Source organism: Homalodisca vitripennis, chromosome 2, assembly GCF_021130785.1.
Source record: "Homalodisca vitripennis isolate AUS2020 chromosome 2, UT_GWSS_2.1, whole genome shotgun sequence".
NCBI classification, from domain to species: Eukaryota; Metazoa; Arthropoda; class Insecta; order Hemiptera; family Cicadellidae; genus Homalodisca; species Homalodisca vitripennis.
In genome coordinates this window covers 136911011-136933373 of record NC_060208.1, presented here as the reverse complement: position 1 = coordinate 136933373, position 22363 = coordinate 136911011, and the positions used below count along the sequence as shown (strand labels likewise).

At 34.1% G+C, this 22363-nt stretch overlaps 1 protein-coding gene across 3 annotated transcripts in view; it reads right to left on the bottom strand.

The window, feature by feature from the left end:
- LOC124354768 (band 4.1-like protein 4) overlaps window positions 1–22363 on the bottom strand; it is a 368162-nt gene that overhangs the window by 196836 nt on the left and 148963 nt on the right. For all 3 annotated transcript variants that reach the window (XM_046805455.1, XM_046805456.1, XM_046805454.1), the window contains exon 3: window positions 15768–15872. In XM_046805455.1, coding sequence (XP_046661411.1) covers window positions 15768–15872 — 105 coding nt within the window. The remainder of the gene's footprint in view (window positions 1–15767; window positions 15873–22363) is intronic.

The following is a 22363-nucleotide window of genomic DNA, read 5'->3' as shown; positions in this document are numbered from 1 at the left end:
GTAGATAAAATTATTTTAAAACTCACTTTCAACTCTATTGATTCTGATATTGAATTCTCATTAGAACACTAGGTATGATAATAATTCCTTAGATATGCGCTCTTAAAATGCGCATAGGCCTTCTTGGTACGATCTACATCTCTAAACCAATTATCACTTAAGATAGGAAAATGTTATACAGAGTGTCCAGAAATTACTCAATCGATTTTGTAAAGTAAAATTGTACTATGAGTGTGATATAATGTACCGTCTTATTTTATATGGGTTTCTGGCTCTCTGAGTTGCGTGTGTTTTCTAAAAAAACATACCTATGACCTTTTTCTAAAAGGATTTAGACACCAGTGTTGCTTAAATAGTTATCTTATTATAACCTCGATTAGTGACTAAAATAATAAATTTAACTAATTTCTGAATGGCAGCCATCTTATAATTGGCATGCCTTATTTATTGATAATCGTTGTAAGAACATAAACCTTTTAACGTTTTTGGTGCATCCATTTTAAGTAAATAAAAAAAGTTTTATTTTCAATTTACCGTCCGATTAGTGGCGTATATATAAAGCTATTCCGGGGAGAGTGACTAGCACACTGAGTGGTTTTTAAAGTTTAAAACGTTCCAAAATAGAGGTTCGGGAATCTTTCCCGTGAAACGTCTGACCTATAAAACCTCTTTAAGGTGTTCTAGCTTAAAACATACTGAACGTTTTGTATTCCTATGAGCTATACTTAACATTTTTTTATTCATCGGTTTTTTGTTAATTTCGGTATAAATATTTGGAACGACCACCATTTTTAAAAACTAGTAAAAATGTGTTTTGTCAGTATGTTGGGTTACAATAAGATAAGTATTCATACCGAATTGTATCACTGTAACTTTATAAAAAAGGAAAAAAAAACAAACTGACGACAAATCAAGCGAGGATGGGAGGCATATCTTGTGGCATTTATCTCTATATATAAAAGGCAAAGCCCTCACTCATCCATTCCTCAATTACTCAATATCACAAGAAGTTGAAATTTGTTCCACGTATGTATACTTAAAATTCAAAATAATATTACATCGTACGTGCGTTCACTAACATTTGTACGGACTTAATATTCCTCCCCTCTCGCCTAAAGTAGTTGTTGCAGATGTGCATTTAAATATCACAGAATATTGGATTCGGTGAGTATTCCATTGTCGCTTTCTGACTTCAAGCGTCCAAAATATTGCTCTTTATAAACTTCAAAACAATTCATTCAAAAAAAGTTCGCCTTTGATGCACCAGTTATTCTATATGAAATTGCGGGTAACTGCTGGTTTCTGACTATACTCTCGCATGAAAAATAATTTGGTAAAATTTGACGTAGTAATGTCTGAACATAAATGGCATGTCATATCATGGACCATATTAAATGATTTAAAGCTATACAATGCTTCCAGAGTTCCTTAAAGAGCCCTTTTCCAGGAAAATACGTATATAATCAATACGGATGCACGATGTACTTTACTAATTAACTGACCAATCAACATTATTTCCGCCCTAGTTCATTTCAGTGGTTACTCCCACAAACAGCTGAGAGGAGATGATTAATCTAAGAACATTCATGCGGTGGAATTAATCTCAATAAGTTATTTTACTGGGTCAGCAACTATTAACCCACGTTTGAATTGAACTCGAATGATTCAGGAATCGCTCTATTTCTGTTTAATACTATGCATATATGTTTCAAGTACCTCTCATGGAAAGCTTCAAGTATTTGATTACTTTTCGGAATACAAAACAAAATGAAATTATGGAAACACGATTAGGAAAATGATAAAAATGTCACGTTTAAAATCATCTTGCCTGTTCTAACATAAGCAAAATATTGATTTCAATAAAATACTAGCAGTCAGTATCCATACTGATTTGGTGAGTAGTATCGGGTAAATCAGAATTAATTTATCACTTTTCATTGAGATTTGAGAGAATCTGGAACCTTGGGTAGTTTCAGAACAGACGATCGAGGTGTTGACATTTCCTTACCAATCTTCAGGAGTCTGAAGCATACGAGTACTTTTATCTAACGTTAGGTTCAGGAGCAAAGTAATTTAGAAATATTTTTCAAAAATGAGGCTAAGAAAAGTCAATTAAAACAGAAGAGGCGTGAGACTGGTGTAGGCTCCAGCCCTCTTATGAAGCAATTGTGCGTATCTCGGCTTCTCAGAGTTCCTTGCGTCATGATCAGGCGGCCTTCTTACTTTTCTTATTTTCTTACTTTCCTTATTTCTGTATTTTTTTTGTAAGTTGAAAAGACGTGTCCCTTGCTGCGTTGTATGGATGGTGTTTTCCACACTCTAATTTCTACACTTAACAATAATACCTCAAATAGACAACCAAGTACCTGCTAAGAGACTCCCAATGACGGCTGACTTTTGGACAATTCCAGAATCCCAAGTACTGAGAATTGCGCGCCATTCACCACCCAATTATATTACCAGACTTCTTCTCTATTATTCCTAGCTAGAGTCACAGGCTATTCATCATTCCTTCATGTTCCTGGCAGCACATCCACGGCACGTTCTTCAAATCAACTACCATCACTTGACATTCCGCTCGCACGCAACCGTACATTCCACCACCGCAGCGGTTCCTGGGAGGATAACAGAGACGGACACGCTATTTATAATAACGAGGTCTTTATCATATCATTTTTGGTGAAACGCGTTTCCCACACGTACTGTTGAATCCCTAAACCAATAATTACAGAAACGTCAAAGAGGCGTCCATGATGAAACGCTGAGTCGGCGAATTTCTCAGAAACCGGTGTAAGTAATTTGTAAAACGAATACAAATAACAAGAATGTCATACACATATTACGTATATGATTAAAGTACAGCAATAAGACTGCTAAAAGGTATATTATTATTATATTTTGTATTGATTCTTCTTAGTTTCTTGTTAACAAAGAATTTTAAAACACATATAATATTGTTGGTATCATATGTTTTTCTAATATTCATACCAAAAAATACAATCTTAAAATGATTGTGTATTTCTGTATTTGATTACTTTTTAATTCACTTACATGTAAAGGAAATTATATTTATTAATTGCACAAATGTATGATGTATTAGAACTACAGTTATAGTTCATATTTTTCAGTTAGCACAACATCAGTGAACTGTTTTTATAGAGTAATTTGTAACTTATTTATAAATTACTATATTTTAAATTTATTAAATTATTGAAACAAAGTTTTATATTTAAAATTACGTGTGTGTATTTATCGTACAGCCGCAACCCGGACTGGATAAAATTATTTGTCTAAAAATTCTAGATTTGGGTCCTACTGACTTAGAGGCACAAGGATTAATCTTCCCAATTTTGTGGCCATTCGTACATGTATGTTTTTGAGAACGTTAGTAATTCAAATACATCTAACAACATAATTCTTCACCATGGTCAATCATCACAGAGATACAAAGAGATAAATGATATTCATTTCCGCACGCCCGGCTGCAGTCACTAAAATTTAGGGTTGTATAATTGAAATGCCCGGTTGTGAAGCGTATTTGCCATTCCCTGAGGCCAGCGTCGACAACCTGTTACTAATTATTGGTAGAATTACGGCCGCCGAGCTGAACCGCGCTGGCGCTACCGCTACCGCTGTCGCTGCCGCCAGGCTCTGGCGGGTTCGAGTTACGGCTCTCCGAACACATTTGGTCAGAGAGAAAAATGGAGTTATATACACATGGCTGGACAAGAGTACTGAACCATATGTTACTGGAGTGACACTGCTTAGCTAAAATAAAAATTGTAGTCCTAAAATCTGGCGTTTCAAATTTATGTTATTAAATCTTTTTATTTGTTTGCATGAATTTGTATTTGTTTTAAGGCACAACATCATTTTAATAAGATTAAACTATCAAAAATAAATGCAGCTTGTGTAAATCACACTTTTAACAACTTATTTTGAATTAAATATTGGATTTTGTTATGAAAACCATCTATCTGTTTGAAAATAATGTTTATAAACACATGTGTTTATAAACATATAATGTTTTATGCAATTTGATTCATTTATGGTAAAAATATTCAAACACAAATACCAATCAGATCGAAGATAAAAATAAAGCAATTGGCATGGTGATTATACTGTTGAATAGATTAAAATTCCTACTGCAACAGCGACTTTCTGCACTTGGTCTAATACACAGTAATTATTGGCAGATTATTTCAATCAACACTATGAAGTCGAGAATACGAGTCGAAAGACGATAAAGCGAATTTTACCCAAGAAACATCTCATCTTCAATTTTCCCTATAACTTATTAGATTTTGTGTTGAAAAATAGCGCATCCATATTCTTGAGCACGAGGAGATTATTTGGACCACTTTAGTATTGGTGACGATAAAGCGAATTTTACCCAAGAAACATTTCATCTTCAATTTTCCCTATAACTTATTAGATTTTGTGTTGAAAAATAGCGCATCCATATTCTTGAGCACGAGGAGATTATTTGGACCACTTTAGTATTGGTGACGATAAAGCGAATTTTACCCAAGAAACATTTCATCTTCAATTTTCCCTATAACTTATTAGATTTTGTGTTGAAAAATAGCGCATCCATATTCTTGAGCACGAGGAGATTATTTGGACCACTTTAGTATTGGTGACGATAAAGCGAATTTTACCCAAGAAACATTTCATCTTCAATTTTCCCTATAACTTATTAGATTTTGTGTTGAAAAATAGCGCATCCATATTCTTGAGCACGAGGAGATTATTTGGACCACTTTAGTATTGGTGACGATTTCCCTTAAGTCATTCTAAAGATTCTTTTAAGACATACGTAGATTACGAAAATAACAAAAGGTTTTTAATCTAGGAGAAATTTACTACCCGCTAAAAGTACTATAGCATTCTTTAGTACAAGAAAAACACTTCATCAATAAATAATCTTCAGGGCAAAAAAAATACAAAATTGTATGGTAAAATCATTGACTTAACCGTTGAAATTGAAAGATCATGACTGTAATGTTACAGTTTAGAAACTGCAAAAATTAAAAATAAATATACTTTGTATACGCAACTATTTCTTTTAAAGAATAATCTGTAGCAGACCAACCATCAAAGCCCATTCTTTATTCTGTAACATCGAATAAAGTGGAATTTACACCACAAGAACAGTAGGAATGTAATATTCAAACCTCAATGTGCTCCTGAAAACTGCGTACTGCAGGTGTCTTGAGCTGTAAATTCAGTGTATACTGTATTAAGACCCCAAATAACATACGGACTTAAGTAATTTTAAAACGGAGAAAAACCGGTAATAAAACACTAAATATTACATTTTGGTCAATACAATTTAAATTTAGTATTATCGATGAAATTACTAATCATGATGGAATGCAACACTTTAGGTTCAGTTCTGGTCGGTGCAAGTGAGAGAGGAATTTCGAACAAATCCGTCTCCGCCTTGGCAAAGACAAAAAGAGACAGACTGCACGTTCAGGAACAGTAAGGCCTAATTGGATTACCTGCGTCTGTTTTGGACGCGGCACCGATGGGGGTGTAAACTGCCGGTGTCGTGGCTTCTACCCCTCCACCCCTCGCCGCAGACAAGTGAAAGTGAAGGGTTCATTATTGGATGTATCGTTAGTAGGGTCTTTTAGGGCCGTAAGGCAGTTTACATAACGCACAAAACGTACATTTACTTGAACACGAGACAAAAGTAAACTTTGTGTAATAAAAGTAGGGCATCGAATTATTGGCCACAGAAGCAAAGAATGATCTTAATTATCTTGAAATTTTAAATACTAAAACGTTAATACGAATTGAAATAAATGTATTCATTCTATTTGTACTCTTATAATTGCATGACTCTTATAAATATAATATTGTACGGGTATCGCAAACATTTAAAACAAAATTACCTTTTTATTAGTTTAAGGTATAGTAGGTTATTTTTAATGTAGGAGTAATTATATATAATATTTTTATCTTTCCACCTGACAAGGTTAACGATTGTAAAAAGAAAACTATTTTTAACCAACCCATAGTAAAATAACTTTGTCGTTATATAATATTGCGATTGACCAGTAAAACTACATCCAAATTATTTACGAGTACATGAATGTTTTATTCGTTTTTTTTAACTACGGTGGTCATTAGTTTCCCACTTCCAAAACAAACCTTCATTAAGTTCAAGCTGTTAATACACCCTCCCTTATATAAGGGTTGATAGGTGACATTGTTAACGCAGTCTATTCCCTCAGCGCTCTTGCTCCCTTACAACGCCCCTTGGCTAAGCGATCTTGCCCTTTCCTATACGCAGTACTGTTTGTTCCCCCATCGCCCGAGGAAAACTCCCAATCCTAATTTCAATCCCCTCACTCAATTCTATTTTCCCTAAAGGACATTCTTGTAATTGAATAAGTTTCTGTTCTCGGTGGGTTGAACTCGTTTTGAGCTTGGTGATGGACGTCGACTGAAAGAGCTCTTAATTTGAATCATTAGCGGCAAGTAAGGCTATAGAGCTGTGAAACAGAATCTTTTACAGTTTCAAGAGTAATGTTAGCGTTGAAAACGCGAGTACAGATTGCAATCTAAAACAACTGTATTGTATATAGATTTGATGCCATGAAATAAGATAATATTTTTAAATATTTTGTTGTATACCAAAATTATGTAAAATCTAAATTAAGTAACGCCAAAGAGAAAATGATTAAATTAACCTTTCAGATATGAATTTGCGCACGCCAAGCACAAATTAAAAGTAAAATTAACAAAAGGAAGCTTTAACAGAATTATTATTATTTTACAATGATGTATATTTTCATAATATCAAACAAAAATTTGTTAACCACTATGTTTATAAAATTACATACATCCATGAAACCAATATGCTTTAAGATGTCTTTTATCAAATGCTGGATAAGTACCATACTATTGCAACACTGGGAGAAACCTTCAAATCGATTAAGATGGGAGTTTTAAAGGGTCTTCGGCCTCCATTTAATGTTAAGTCAACTGCTGCGACTGTTTTTAGAGATCATTTTTAAGTAGGTTCTTTCTACGCTAATCACATTTCAACTGAATGCAAAGGCTGGTTTTTAGGGAAACGGCTCAAAATAGACTGAATGTAAGGGGAAACCAATTTGTAAATATTTATTGATATTCTCAGGAATTGATTGCATTATGACCTAATGGTTACAGACCATTAGCGTTATTCTTACTATTAACTAAACGCCAAAACATCATGTATTTGGTTACAAGGAGAATTATTGACATGTATCGCCAAAAGAGAATCGGGTTTATAATTGCAGAGCAAGTAGCTTAATTTTCTTGAATGAATTGGATAGTTTGGTTTCGAAGGCATGAATAAGAATTAGCTATAGAGCAAAGATGATACATTCAATAGATTTTTCATTGAATATGGTAAACACCATACGTTCAGAGATCACGCTCGATCCTGTTGCTCATTTTAAGGCTCGAAAGTTAAACAAGTGTAATACAAGCAATCTGTTTTTCTGTTTGACTTTAAAAATGTCATAATCATTGACTTCTAAAATACCATCCTTCGAGAATGAAAAAAATTCGATCGTACAATCTCAGTCAGGTATGCAAGGCTATAATTTGCATCTTGCAGAACATTGAAATTGATCATATAGCGGATACACATTTTCTTAATATGTGTATGAAATATGTACTTAAAAATGTAATTTCATTTGGTCGTGATGTTTCCTTTTAACAATATAATTTTTTTACAATACTAATATATAATATATACTCTGGTGCATTTCCTTGGGCTAGTGAAATACAATTTATCGTGGATTGATAAAACCGAGTTTTCTGTTTTCCTGTCTTTTATTTCCCAAAAAGCTGTTACTATAAATTTAAAAAGAATAATTCAACCAAAAACAAAAGTGACCAAACTTGACCAGATCAGGATCCTTTAAAAAAGAACAACAAAGGGAAAGAAGTTTTTGATGACATGGAACGAAAACGGTATCGTTGTGTCGATTGTCAAATTTAAGGTTGGCGCCTAGCCGGTTGGACCAGCCGTAAGCTGAGCCCCAACTGGCAAGGGGCGGTAACATTCTTCTTGCGCACCCTCGGTGTGACCCTAGATGATGGGATTAGGTGACATAGTCACGCGCTCGAAACTCCAGAAGGGTTTATTTCCCCACATAATAGGCACATTGAATCTAAATCACTATGTTAGTAGTGTTGTTATCCTCGATATCCTGGTTTAACGCATAGTCCGTGTAAAACACGGCAATGGACTATCAGAGCGCGTATATTCGCCATGCCAGATTTATGCCATCTTTAGCCAATGCCTTCTAAGCATAGTTCATCAGTACCTGTAACTAAAAGATCAGTATCTAAGATTGCAACATGCAACCAATAAACTCAAATGATATGAGGATACAGATGGCATTAAACTAACCAAGTTAAATACAACTGTCTTTTTATTTTCTTGCATTAACTGAAAACACGCAATAATAATAATAATAATATCTTTATTATATTATTTTAAACATTTTTACATCGTATCGCAATCGTAAATAGTTTACATCAATTAAAACGGTTTCATCTACACATTCACACACCTTCATACCCACAATTCATAAAATCATTCAAGACACAATCGCATTGACCTCAGGTCCAGTATTCTGAAATATCCCAGCGGCTTCTCATGAATTCATCAACAGAGTTCGAGACGCGTATTTCATCTATCGTGATTTGTTAATTATTTACACTTTTTACTATTTTACCTATTTGCAAACTATAGAACTGAATTTGTAGAAACAAAACCACAACCACTAAACTGCATTGATAAGGCTCTTCACGGTGTAATTATTACAAACTTACACCTTACAACAAATTACCGTGTATGTAATGTGTTAAGTTTGCAGACAGTTTAATGGGCGGTTTGAGCGGTACGGTGCGAAACTCGTAGCGCGTGCTCAGGCTGTTCTTTGTGTCGCTCACATTAACGCGTTAATGCGGGCGTGAGTTTAGTGTTAATATCACAAACACCTGCGTCTACAGAGTACACGGTGTACTCATAAGGTCTGTGCAATATCGCCTACAAGGCCTTATGAGTAAAGGAGCTTAGCGTACAATGATGAGAGACACTATTTGCATTCCATTAGTCAAGCCGAGCTCAATATGTGTAAGCTATAGTACTTTTGCATGGATTATTTTCACCGCCGTATTATTTACATATCACGTTTATGAACACTAATGATTAAGTTACGCTTTCTTATACACTTATCAACGTTGAATTGTATAAAGTACAGTTCATATAACATAAAAACATTGATTACGGTCTTTACACGACAGTGAATATCGTTTTATATTCCATCAAGTGTTCACAATGGGGACATCAGCGGAAGTATTGTGTTTTGGATTCCCAAGATAAACCGCAGTTTAACAATAGCCGTCGCCCTTTGTCAGTAATCCATCATGCCGTATCGGGAACAGAGAGAGTTGTTGCTTGTGTTACAACCTTTTCTTGGGCTTCTCTCGGGGAAAATATACCTTTAAAAATACGTTAAGAATTTATCGTACGACAAATCCAAACTTTCATCCGGTCAGAAATTACCGAATATTCGTATTACGTTTCAATAGACGATTATGATTAAAATGTCATTTGTATGAGATTTAATTTCTGGATGGAAACTTAAAGCTGTATTTATATATTTAAGAGTAATTTCCAAAAGTATGTTACACTTTATTAAAGAATACTACGGCGGAGTTGTGGTACCATTACTGTTAAACTGGTGAACTGTGTGTCTGACGCTAGGCATAGCAAAAATGTAAATTATTTTACATCAGAGCGGTTCATCCCATTATTGATGAAAGCCCTCACTCATTCTATGCTTTAATCCAGTAAGGTTAAAAGAAAAGTGGGACTGGGAAGTTTTATAATAAAATAAATCTAATGCATAGTTCCCGCAGAGATGAAGATTGCATTGCCACTACGCTTTCCAGAGAAACACAAGAAATATTACTCATTATCCGCAAATCTCCAGGTGTAAATATCCACTTTAGTGTTGAAAGAGTGGCCAATTAAGGACACCAGCTATGGACACCTCAATGCCGACGCGTCCATAACAAACGCAGGCAATCCAATTAAGAGACCTCGCAATTCACACCCCAGTTCATCCCGTCGCGTCGCGTCATGCATAGGGGTTGGCACTGAACCGTACTTGAAACCACATCTCCTGTTAATAAAAGTAGAAATTGAATGTTCAATAAAATGTATTTTCAAAAACTGCACTGTACATACAGGTTTATAACTCTACTTTCAAACCTATCAAATTTCAAAAAACTGGATAACGCTTTCTATATTCTGACATCCATTCAATTCTCCTTGTGGTCGGATAACGCACGGAATGAATTGGCAAAAAGATTTGCTAAAACTGTACCAGATGATGCTCTTAGCGTTAATTTGGCTGAAAGTTTGTCAATGCAACTGTCCATTGAGTGAACGTTTGGAGTGAGAATCAATGAGCTTGGTGAATTCAACAAGGCTGCAATAGTTCCTAATTAAATATTTCTAATTGTATCTAAACAAATAACAATAATTATGAGCTACAAAGCAGAGGCATATAGCTAAAAACCTTTATGGTTAAGTTAAGTGAGCTATAAATTAAGTGTACTGTGATTAATATTGCCATGTTCCAAATCAAACACAATAAACTCACATAAAAAGGACTTTAAAATATTTGTAAACATTTTAAAAATTTACTTGTATCTAGTATAAAAGTAATAAAATAATTTGACTGGACGTTTTCACAGCTTACCAGGTTGGTAATTCGTGTAATTCGTACAAAACCCACTACCAGGCATCTTAAATAGTAATGCAACAATCATCATTAGCCATTAGAAGTGTATGATAAAATCATCTCTTGAATATTAGGTTCTTATAAAATGTATTAACTGTATTAAGTTATTAAATGTATAAACAATATCTTAAAAATCCATATTTTTATTTCATAGTTCTAATTTCGACCCTAAGCGGCTTTAATAATTTTATTTCTCAAATTAGTTTCTTGTTCTAACTGACCTCTGTACGGTACAGTTTTCCTGTGCCCTGGTCAGAGCTCAGCTCGGCGACGCGACTACCGTAATTCAGACGGTAATCAAATCATGGATTGTCGACGCTGCTCCTCTCCCGCCATGGCGCGCGCAAATACGATTTTCATAATCCAGAAATTCAATTACGTAACCGACATACGAATGGTTACGGATATAGATTAGGGATAACTGAATTGTTATAATTTTAACACCATTTATCTAGTTATCCACAGGAAATGGTTCGAGTTAATTCATCCAACTATAATGAATAATACTGTGTGTGTTGAGAACGTAACCCACAGAAGAAGCGCATCAGTACAGTACAATAGTAATTTGAATTGATGGGAACGTAGTGTCCAAGTGACAATCGTAATTCTACCGATAATTACATCAAAGGTTGTCAATGCAGCTTCGTTCCAGACTTCAAAGATCGCAAATACTATTTTCAAATTCGATCGATTTAACTACAATAGGGACATAAGAATTGACGCGTAAATATATTATATAAAACGAAATAGTATCTATTGCAATAGCATTTGTCTAGCTAAAGATTTTAACATAAGAATATCTGTATACCTACTATAAAGGTTTAAGTTACCACTATTTCATTACTCCTGTCAGTCACACTTTTGATCCTGGCTAAAATTTGTCACATCTTATGGAATACATTTGGTTTATTTTAATAGAAAAAAGGACACGTATATGGTCGTATTTTCAAGTGACGTTCTTACAACATTGTTATGGAGTAACATTTTTCTGATCTGTCTTGTTTGAGTTCGTTAACAGGAAAATGCGGTATAGGAAATGATGTCCCGGATTTATTATTAGAAGAAAAGTACATTTCAATAGGGAAAACCTCAGAGTTGTTCTAGTTAGGTTAGTAATCGAGAAAACTACATTGTAAATTAAAGAAATAGTAATTTGTGGAATCCACGTTTTTTATTTATGGAAATTGACCTCTAAACAACTTGAAGACAAAAATATATACGATACTGTATTGTCAATATTTAATTGAAACTTTTGAATTTATATTACAAATTTTATTTAAAGACTACGTACATTGAATAATCACAGAAGATATTTTAGAATTATAATTTTAGATCAAAATATTGACACAACTAAAATTTTGTAGATGTAGTAATTCAAGGTAAAAAACATAAACTGGTTCATGAAGATACAATCACTTAGATATTAGTTAAACAAGGTAATTATCACTACTCTATTTCAGTATCCACGATAAAATTATATGACCACCAAGTGACATATTTTACCAATAATCTTCCTACTGAATAAAATGCATTTATACATAAAAACTTTCTTAATTTGTGTTAAAATGTTTACAGTTTTAGTCCGTACACGTTCCGGAAGTTTATTTAACAACCATATTGAGAATAAAGATTGAGATATTCATTGTGTCTATCTGTGAAGATCGTTGCGATCTGGTATTGTGATAATTACAACCTTTTATTTGGCCTATTATTCCTGAACAATAAACTTAAAACAGAATTCATGAAAATAATTACTTGAAGGTGTGAAAAATATTGTATTTTTAAAAAGTTATAAAATTACTTTAGTTTAGCTGTTTGATCGAGGTAACATAATGTAGAAAAGTGAATATAAGTTATTAAATTGTTATAGAAAACAATTGGTCTTATCGTACCAGGAGTTTTCAAATCAGTATGATAAATACACTACAGTCGGCTATTGGATACAAAATTTTCACAATATTTCGGTTGTGCACAATTTTTACACAATCAGCTTTATTATTTCAAACATAAATTAATAAAATTGGAATACCAAAACGTTTTATTACTCTTGAAATACAATTTTATAAGTTTTTAAACACAATACCCGTATTTTAGTTGATGTTGTCTAACGGCCACGTGGATTTAATCTAAAGAGCGGGATTCCCCTCTCGTGTGTCAGAGGATTTACTTTGCTTCCGCAACGAAACCACTATCCAAAGCTCTGTCTGCAATTTCCTGCCCGCAATCGTCTTATTACAGTAAACATCTGACGGTCCAGTAATTCTGTTTTCTTTGACTCGTTTGGTTGCAGTGCTACAAACACTCTCTCTGTAAGTAACAGTAAAGTGTTTACTTACTTCTCTGTTAGCTCCGAGCTCTTCACTCTACATTGGAGCACCATCTCCAACAACATGTAAGATCATTTCTTAGCTCATATAGTGGAAAAAATAATTAATAATGTAAAATTTTAACGTTGCGTCGATAATTGAACCCAAAGAATTTTTGGTTGTTGTTATATTCCGATATTCCCAAAAACATATAACTTTTTCTATGCTAATAGAAACAAAGAAATTAAAATGCAAACCAAGATAAGTTTTACATATTTTTGAATAAGATTAGAAATTATTTCTAGTTCGGAACGGAATGCACATCAATGCAATGCACAATTCAATATAAAAACTATATACAATAAAAATTTTTCATAAGTCAGAATCCACGTGTTCCGATATTCTGATATATATACTGTATGTAAAAATACTTTCCCAGAACACGCAAAAAGTCAACTTTTGGTTCTCCTGAATATATTCAGTCAGTGGTGTAGAGGTGGGAAGATTTCGACCAACAAAGTTGTGGTGGGCATTGACTCTAGTGGAATGTTCGGCCACGAGCGGTCAGAATGTCAATTGATATGGAGTTGATTCGAAGCACGAGTCTCGGGATGGTGCCAAAAACACGGAGGAATGACTGATGGTTTGGGTTTTTCTGGTTGCAAGCGCTATGGACTTTTCGGGACAGACGAATTACTGGTAACCGCACAATACAGTGTTGTGGTTTGCAGACTGGCAGTGTTATTGATTGTTGAATATAGATAGGTTCAATAAATTAGCCCTTGCGTGGCGTGACAAACATATCAGGTATCGAGTTTTCTCACTTATTGTTGATATTTAAAAGTATCAAAATGGAAATATTCTCAGAAAAAATAGCTTATTTATAACGTGTATTTGAAATAGTTCAACTTAAGAAGTTGTCTAACGCCAAATTGCAGAAGAAAAAGTTTTTAATATTGACTGTTTTAGAAACGTGGTACTAAAATCTATAAAAATAAAATTTTCGATAAATAACTGTAAATATACCACAAACACTGTGATACTCTATTGATATTGAGTTACAAATGTCTGAGGTTATGTTTTTAACCGCCAAAAGATACTTATATATAGTATATAAATCAAATTTAAATAATAAAATGCAGTAGTATTACATTATTGATTTAAAATGTTCTTTCAATGTTTATGTAAAAGTAAAAAATAATGTTTGTGTAAATTGATTCGTAGTGAATGTGTAGTTCTTATGATGAAACATTAAAACATTAACATTAACATTAAAATCTCGAAATCTTCAGTTCATTTTACCCTAGCAATCAGGTATGCTTACAAAAGCTCGAATCAAACAGTGCAGCGTTTGAAGCTATTTATAGTATGTTTAGAAAAAACATTACACTAGCAGCCAATGACGACATAAAAATTAGACAATAGACTGACTGACTATTCCACAAATATCTTTAATAACGATTATCTATTTTACAAATACAGTAAAGCGAGTCAACAGTTGAGAAATGTTGAGACATACAGCATAAAATATTGATTATTGAAAAAATCCAATAACTTTTAAAAATATAGCAAGCTATATATTTTTCATGGACACGTTTTTCTGGTGAAGAGAAACTGATTATGTTGTAGGCGATATTGCGCATGAGTACATCGTACTCTGTAGACGCAGGTGTTTGTGATATTAATACTAAACTCACGCCAGCATTAACGCGTTAATGTGAGCGACACAAAGATCAACCTGAGCACGCGGTAAGTTTCGCACCGTACCGCTCAACCACCGATTAAACTGCTTGTAAACGTAACCCTTGGCAATATTAAGTGATCTGTAGGTTTGTGATATTCTAAACATTACCTGAGAAGATTTTTCAAAACTGTTTAAATAATTAATACTCCTCTTATTGTAGCCGAACATTCGTATTAAAAGATGAGTATTAAAAATAAACTTACCCATAGTGTTTTGTTTTTGCAGAGCATTAGCGGTAGGTAAATAATGCGGTAGGTTAGAACTTTTTCGAATCTTTTTTCAGTTGGTGGTATTGTTGGTTTAATATCATCTGTTGATCAAAGATAGCTCTCCGATAGATACCGGTACCGAAATACCTCACGATTTCAATTGTGTTACCGTTTCTTCGCGGTGTGAACCGAATTACTATGGTCGTAATAATTACTGGCACTTAGTGATAAGAACTAATTAAGTTCTTGTGTTACACAAAATTACCTGCGTAACGTTTATTCTTACCGTTGTCAGTCTGAGTTTCTGTTTGGTGTAGGAGGTAACGCGGGTCGTCCTTTGAGCATAACCTTCCGGAATCGATGATAATCTCCTTCCAATACATGGACTTTGTATTGTTTTGTAAAGCGTCATTCGAGGGAGAGACTAAAGCAACAGTGGTCTTCCTTTGGTAAAATATATAGATTTATACAATCTTTACTAATTTGAAATGTGTAACTCAGTCGGTTCTTATATTTTCCATGAGTGCCAAAGATAGTATTGTGCAGACTGAAGCGAAGTCAACAATAAGCTATGTTCAATTAACCACTGAACAATGTATTACTCCAAGAATCCTTGGAGTGATTGGTTAACATGATCTATAATTAAATATCTTAGGAGTAATAATGTGTAAAATAAACTCACCGTTTGATTGGCAGCGTCAAGGTACCGAAGGCCGAAGTATGCGGTTTCCAGCAAGTTCAGGTGGCGGAACACGGTGTCTAACACCTCCTGGCCCGGACTCGAGTCCTGAAAATATGGGACAATGGTTTATTAACGTAGGCAAAATCACAGTCTAGTGGTGACAGAGGGGGTGTAGTTAAAGAGATCGAGAATAATTTACACATAAAAAAGTTAAGAAAAAGAGAGGTACGGTGGATAGTAATTACACTGCGGTGAGCAGATTAACTGATATTAACTTACTACTAAAACTTGTGCAGATTGATAAGCTCAGGGATCGATCAGGAGTTGAGGAAAGTAGAGTAAAGATTAAGGATGTATGGCTTCGGATATAACCAAAAGGTGAAGCAAAAAACATATAGGTAGAATACAACCAACTTTGAACTGCTGCAAGTCAACACCTAACCTACTGCTAAATGTCGATCAGTTTGATGAAGCTATAAAATCGGTTAGAAGGGGGAGAGAGGTAAAACAGCTGTAAGAATTGTTTGTAATAAATCAAATGTAGAACTAATAAAAAACTTCAAATATTGATTTCAATATCTATAAAAACGTTTAATGGACCCGGATTGAGAAAAAAATACTAGGTAAAACATGAAACAAACAGATTCTGAACTAAAAAAGACCTATTAACTTGAAACACCAAAAGATCCAGTTTTTTAATTTTGAGGCTGATGGCTAATTGAATAATATAGGCCAATAACTCCTAGTTGCGTAAAAAGCAGTTTATTTCTTTCTCTAGCTTATATCATTATAGATGCCTGAAAGCTTCTATTGTCATTTTTTCTCAGCCGACAATTCACTTGGGAACATTTAAAAAGCTATGTTATCTATGCGGTTAAGAATGGACTGTAGACGATAAACATTAATAACTATGCGTAGTCCAGATTGGTGCCTCGCAGGACAATGACACTGATTCAAATCTAACCGAAGAGAAAAAAGGTCTGATATTAGGAAAAATGTGATTGAACCCCAGCTGCATGTAATAATGGGGAAGGCAGTAGTGCTGCTGTAATAATGCGGATAGTGCAGTGTTCGCTGTTGAACCAGAAGTTGTGGTGAAGAATGAATAGGCCGACGTATAAGGAAGGTGTACTGATGCAGATGGCCGAATAAATATCGCCTTGACCGTGACTTGTCTGAGGCCGCATTCCTCGGCCACGGCGTCACGATCGCTGGTAATGGACCGAAGATGGCTTTCTAATTGCCAACACCCCCGCCGTGCCGCGTGAATTATTGACCAGTTATTGCTGAATGACTGTAAATAATGAATACCAGTCAACAGGAGAGCTGTAAAACTCCAGTACCAGTAACTTTCGTTGCCCTCTTTCCACAGTCTATAACTGTGTGTCTTTCATGCTAGAATTTGTATTATATTAATTGCAGGGAAATTTTTCCAACCCTCTATCTACCTTTTTGTGTGTGCACACCATTCCTTACAATTTGTTTTATAAGAATATAATTAATTAATATTATTTTTAACCACTCATAGAGGCATTGGATACACTCAACTAAATATAAATATTATTCTTATACTGAAACATATGGTTGATAAGAATTTACTTATAACCCCTAAATTGTAAAAAGCAGGCTTTATTTGAATGAAATTGTAAATAAACATGATTTGTTAACATATATTTCGGGTAAAATATAAATACACAAGTAATAAAAACTGTAACTAATAACAATAAGAAAAATATAAGGATATTGCATTACGGTTTCTATTGAATATTGATTGGAAATCGCCAAAAGTAAAAGAAAACAAATATATATATATATATATATATAAATAACATTAAACGTCATTTATTTATATTATTTTACTACAAATTTTTCACTAACAATGATTTATGAATACATTTTCTACCACGGTGGTCCTTTAATATCACCAATTCAAAGTTTGTTACCGAGTAAATTCACAACATAATATCTTATACATGAAAGAGCTAACGCACGTAGACAAAGTATGTTGCTGAAAAGATAACACAAATCCTGACTTGTATTATATACCGTACCAGATCTTTCAATTTGGGTCCATCTGACATTTATATGGAAGATATATTACACAAGTGGCAGCTCCTTCATGTCTCCCCTCCTTATAACGGAGTAAGATGGATGCCGAGGCTCGATCTCCCTTCTTCTCTCTTAATTCTCGTAATCCATCATAAAACTGATGACTTGATTTATTTTTCATGCACTTCTTTTCAGTACTGTTTGCCCGTAATTGCCTCTTCGATAGACCTTTCAACAGAGCCGTTTTTGAGTTCTAAATAAACAGTACCGTTACCACTCTCTGAGCCCGTAAGTATTAAAAGATGAATTTTCTTTAAAATGGTTACACTTACTTGCGGCAGTAGATTAGAATAAGAACGTTGTTCTATTTTAACATTAAACTTAATTTCAACTTGGAGACTTAATTTTAAATACTTTTATAAGTATGAAATTTTTAATTTTTACTTAAATATTTTATTACTTTATAAAGAGTAACTGATGGGATTTTTAGAAAGAGACAAAGAAAATCCGTCTGTCCATTACAAATTGCTTCCTGACCAAGTTATCAAGGATTAAGAAAGGAGAATAATTAAGAAGGAAATTATTCACAGCTAGTTCTGTTTTGAAGGTAATTAATAACTTTACGAGTATAAGAAACTTGTTAAATCAAGTTGTAGCACAATAAGTTCTGAAAAAATATAAATAAAGACTTGTGAAAAGTCTTTAAAAGTTAGATAATTTTGAGACAGTATGCGTACTATGTAAAAATAAAATGTATTTAATTATACGAAAGTTTTATTTTCCAATTTATCCTTACAATTTCTTACTACTCTATTATTAAATAAGTAAAATACCTGTTCCTAAATTTCAACATCAATATCAATGGAATGAACTTTCCGTGATTCCAAGTTCAGTTTTAGGATTATGTAGGATCAGGTAGAGCGGTCTCTTTCTTCTTGTGCCCGAATTGTAGTTGGTGGCAGCCCAGTCTGTGATTATAGTTTCTAAAATGACTAGAAGTTTTCAGCTTAGCGGGGCTGAAAACAAATTGTTATACCATTACACACGCCTATGTTGTAGCAATAAAAAACAGTAAAGAACTCTTGTATTAAAAAATGTAGTAAAGAATCCGTGGGTCGTTCCGTAACACTGTAAAATTCTCTAAGTTTATATATTTTGTATATGATTCGATAATCAGGCAATGATTAATGTAAGTCAGTATAACAGATTAAGCTATCCTAGCAAGTGATAAGCCTACACATATTTAGTGATCATCATAATCGACCGTGTATCAGAACTTGAAGCAGTAATATATTAGTATATAAATTGAATTTGATTTTTTTCTTTGTATAAGAACTACATTTTACAACCAAAATTCTTATTGTGATCAATATCGGATTGAAAGTTGTTGCTGCTATGTTATAAATATCTGTGGCTAACTCAACAATACGATTAAGTAATAAAGCGCAAACGAAGTGTTCTTTTTAAGGGAGTAATGATATTAAGGCTCGATTAATGACGAAGCAAGTCAACTGGGAAGAAGTGTGTTTCGCAGCTGACTGATCACCTAATCAGCAATCAGCTGACTGATTAATGAATCAGCCCCGCCTGATACGTCGCTCTGATAACAGGCCTGTGTAACACGTCACTTACCACGCGTAGCGGCCATGATTAGTTGATTAATGGAGTATCAATCCATTAGCTCACTCGATTAGCATGCCGCCTCAAGATTGAGGCACTTCCAATTAGTCAAATGCGAGCATTTACGATGACAAGAATTTATGGGTTTTCCCAGAAATGCCAGCTCATTAGTTTTTACTATTTTCCCCGATCCAGTTCTTTCTAACGGAGAAGGAGTTAACTGTCCGTCCTGTACGAGGCTTCACTGCAATACGAGGCAATGTACAAAAACGATTGCAGTGAAAGGGGCCCAAGCCATTATTAGTGTTGACATCGCGTTGGTGATTTGGACATTGCAGAGGTGACCAAATACGGAACACTTAGGAGTACGCTTATTTGTCCCCTAAAAGGCCGAGCGGCGTTTTTGATGTAGGGCCTGCACTCTGTAAAAGGGAGTGTAATATTCACATTGCTTTGACAAAATTATAATGGCCACCAATTTTGTTAATTATTTTCAAATTTATTATCACTAGTCATGTTTCATCAGTAATTTTATCCTGATAAACTTTACTTTGTCCTACGCTCAGTCCGTTACAGTAGCTGCCATATGCTTTAGGATTACCCTAATTAAATAGTTCTTTAATGCTTCGGCCCACAAACCACTAAAATTCCACAACTTAACCTTTAGATATTAGAATTTTTCTGAGGGTTTTCTCAAACAAACAAATATTAAATGGCAGCTCGTCGTGTTAGAGTCTCCGTAAAAAGGCAAGCGCTTTATTTCAAGCGGTTTTGAGTAAGATCTGCGATGTGTGAGTCACATGCCTGAATCATACCGTATGCCACATGCTATTCCTTACCCGATGTTATACCACATCAGAATACTTTCTAGAAACTTAGAACACCATTTAGAAACTTTCATTTAGGAGTCATTTATTTGGCATCCTCTGAGTTTTCGTGGCGATAGATTCAGGGCTTAAAATAATAAGCTGAGAAAATAATAACCGATGAAATGCAAAACCAATATGTTTAATAATATGATAGAGATAAACTTTGAGGATTAAATGAGATGGAATATAGTGTTATAACAGTTCCTGAACTATAAATGTTAGGGTAAAAGTAATTTTTTGCAGTTACCAATTTTTGTTCCGTTCATCTTTATGCAGATCTATATTATCACACCATCAAATGAATTTAGTCACCATTAGATATATTTTGTGCTTAAATATTTTACGTCCTTCATGTGACGTAATACGTAAACACACATACATAATGATTTTAATATTGCACCTTGCAACATTCTCAATTGACCATGCAGCTTAACAGAAATACAATTTTTGACCAGAAATATTAACCCCAAAGCTACAAGGAGAATGACTCAACTGACTGTATGTATGAGAAATGACTGACTGTATGTAATGCAACTACATACAAAATGTACACAATTTAAATTACCATGTTATGATATGGTTTTTATTTCCCCATTATTAGCCATTAAGTTGAATACTTATAGTAGAATATTTAAAAAGCTTTCATTTCTGTATCGAAGTTAACTGCTCCTGACTTGTAGATTATTGACCGTTACTTACTGAAAACAAATTTAATTTCATTCCAAGACATAACACATCTTTTTATATCTAAGCCAACACATATACAAGCTAAAACCGCACGCTTTTTAGAACTACATAATTAGAAAAATAGTCTAAGATTTATAACATTATGTAAAATATAGAGAATTTTAAGTACCTATCTTTAAAGTGTAGTCGCTTATATGTTTATTTATAACTCAATAACGTACATTATACCATTTAAATATTTCGCGTAACAGTTACGTAAATGTTTTTTTTTTGGGGGGGGGGAATAAAAAAAAGCAAAGACACACGGTAGAATAAAGATGATAATACCAATTTCAATCGCAAGCCGAAGAAATCAATTATGGCATTACTGATTCAAAGGGAATACGGAGTCTTATTCAGTGACTGCTGAGTTTCGGCGGTTAAGTTGGCGGCAGTGGTTCGCTAAGTGTATATTGGATGAGATGGGAGGAGTTCATCTGTATGCTAATGTCAAAGATTGGGTTACAAAGGGCGAGAAGCATCGACGCTGCCTACAGCGAATTGGCGCATGTCTTAAATACAACCAGGTCGGTAGGCTTACACAGTGAGTTGCCACTGTAGGATCGAGACATGACTTTTGTTGGTTCAGTTTCTCGTCTTAATCCATTCTCAGAATAGTGGTGCGAATATCGACAAATGAGAACATTAAATTGCGAAGTATCTTTTACATTGCAAGTGAAATTTAGTCCGAGAGGTTAATACACGTTGTACAAGAACGCAGCTTAATCTTTAGTAGAATCGACGGAGGAGTTTTTCCCAAGAAAATGTGCGATCATTAGTGGCACTAGTTTTGGTGAGGATTGAAATCGAGAGTGAAGGAGTCATATTTGTAACTTGAGACGTAAAACCAACCTTCAACGTCAAACCAACGAGATGGAGATTGAAAATGACCTAAAAGTAATCATTTTAAGAATTTTTAACTGATCGTGATATTAAATTTAAACGTAAAAATGTGAAAAAATTTGACCTTTAAATATAAAAAATTGGTAGTCTTAAGCCTTTTGTAACCCTAGTTGAATGTAGGAAAGATAATACGAAGAGCAGATACATTTATTATAATATTATTCTTGTATCTAAGTATCACATATGGGATAGGTAACTGTACCTAAGCTCTGTTTTATTGGTAGATGTAATATGTGTGTATACAGTAGTACCAATGCACGCTTGTGCTTCACCACAAAATATCGAGAGCTCTTTGCTTTGAAGCGATGATTTAAACTTTAAGTGTGTAGTAGTTAAAAGATCCTCAGGAGTATTGCAGGAACGTACGGTGGAAAGAACTAAATGATTGATTGACACATAAGTTTTATCAGAGTAAAAAAATACAAATAA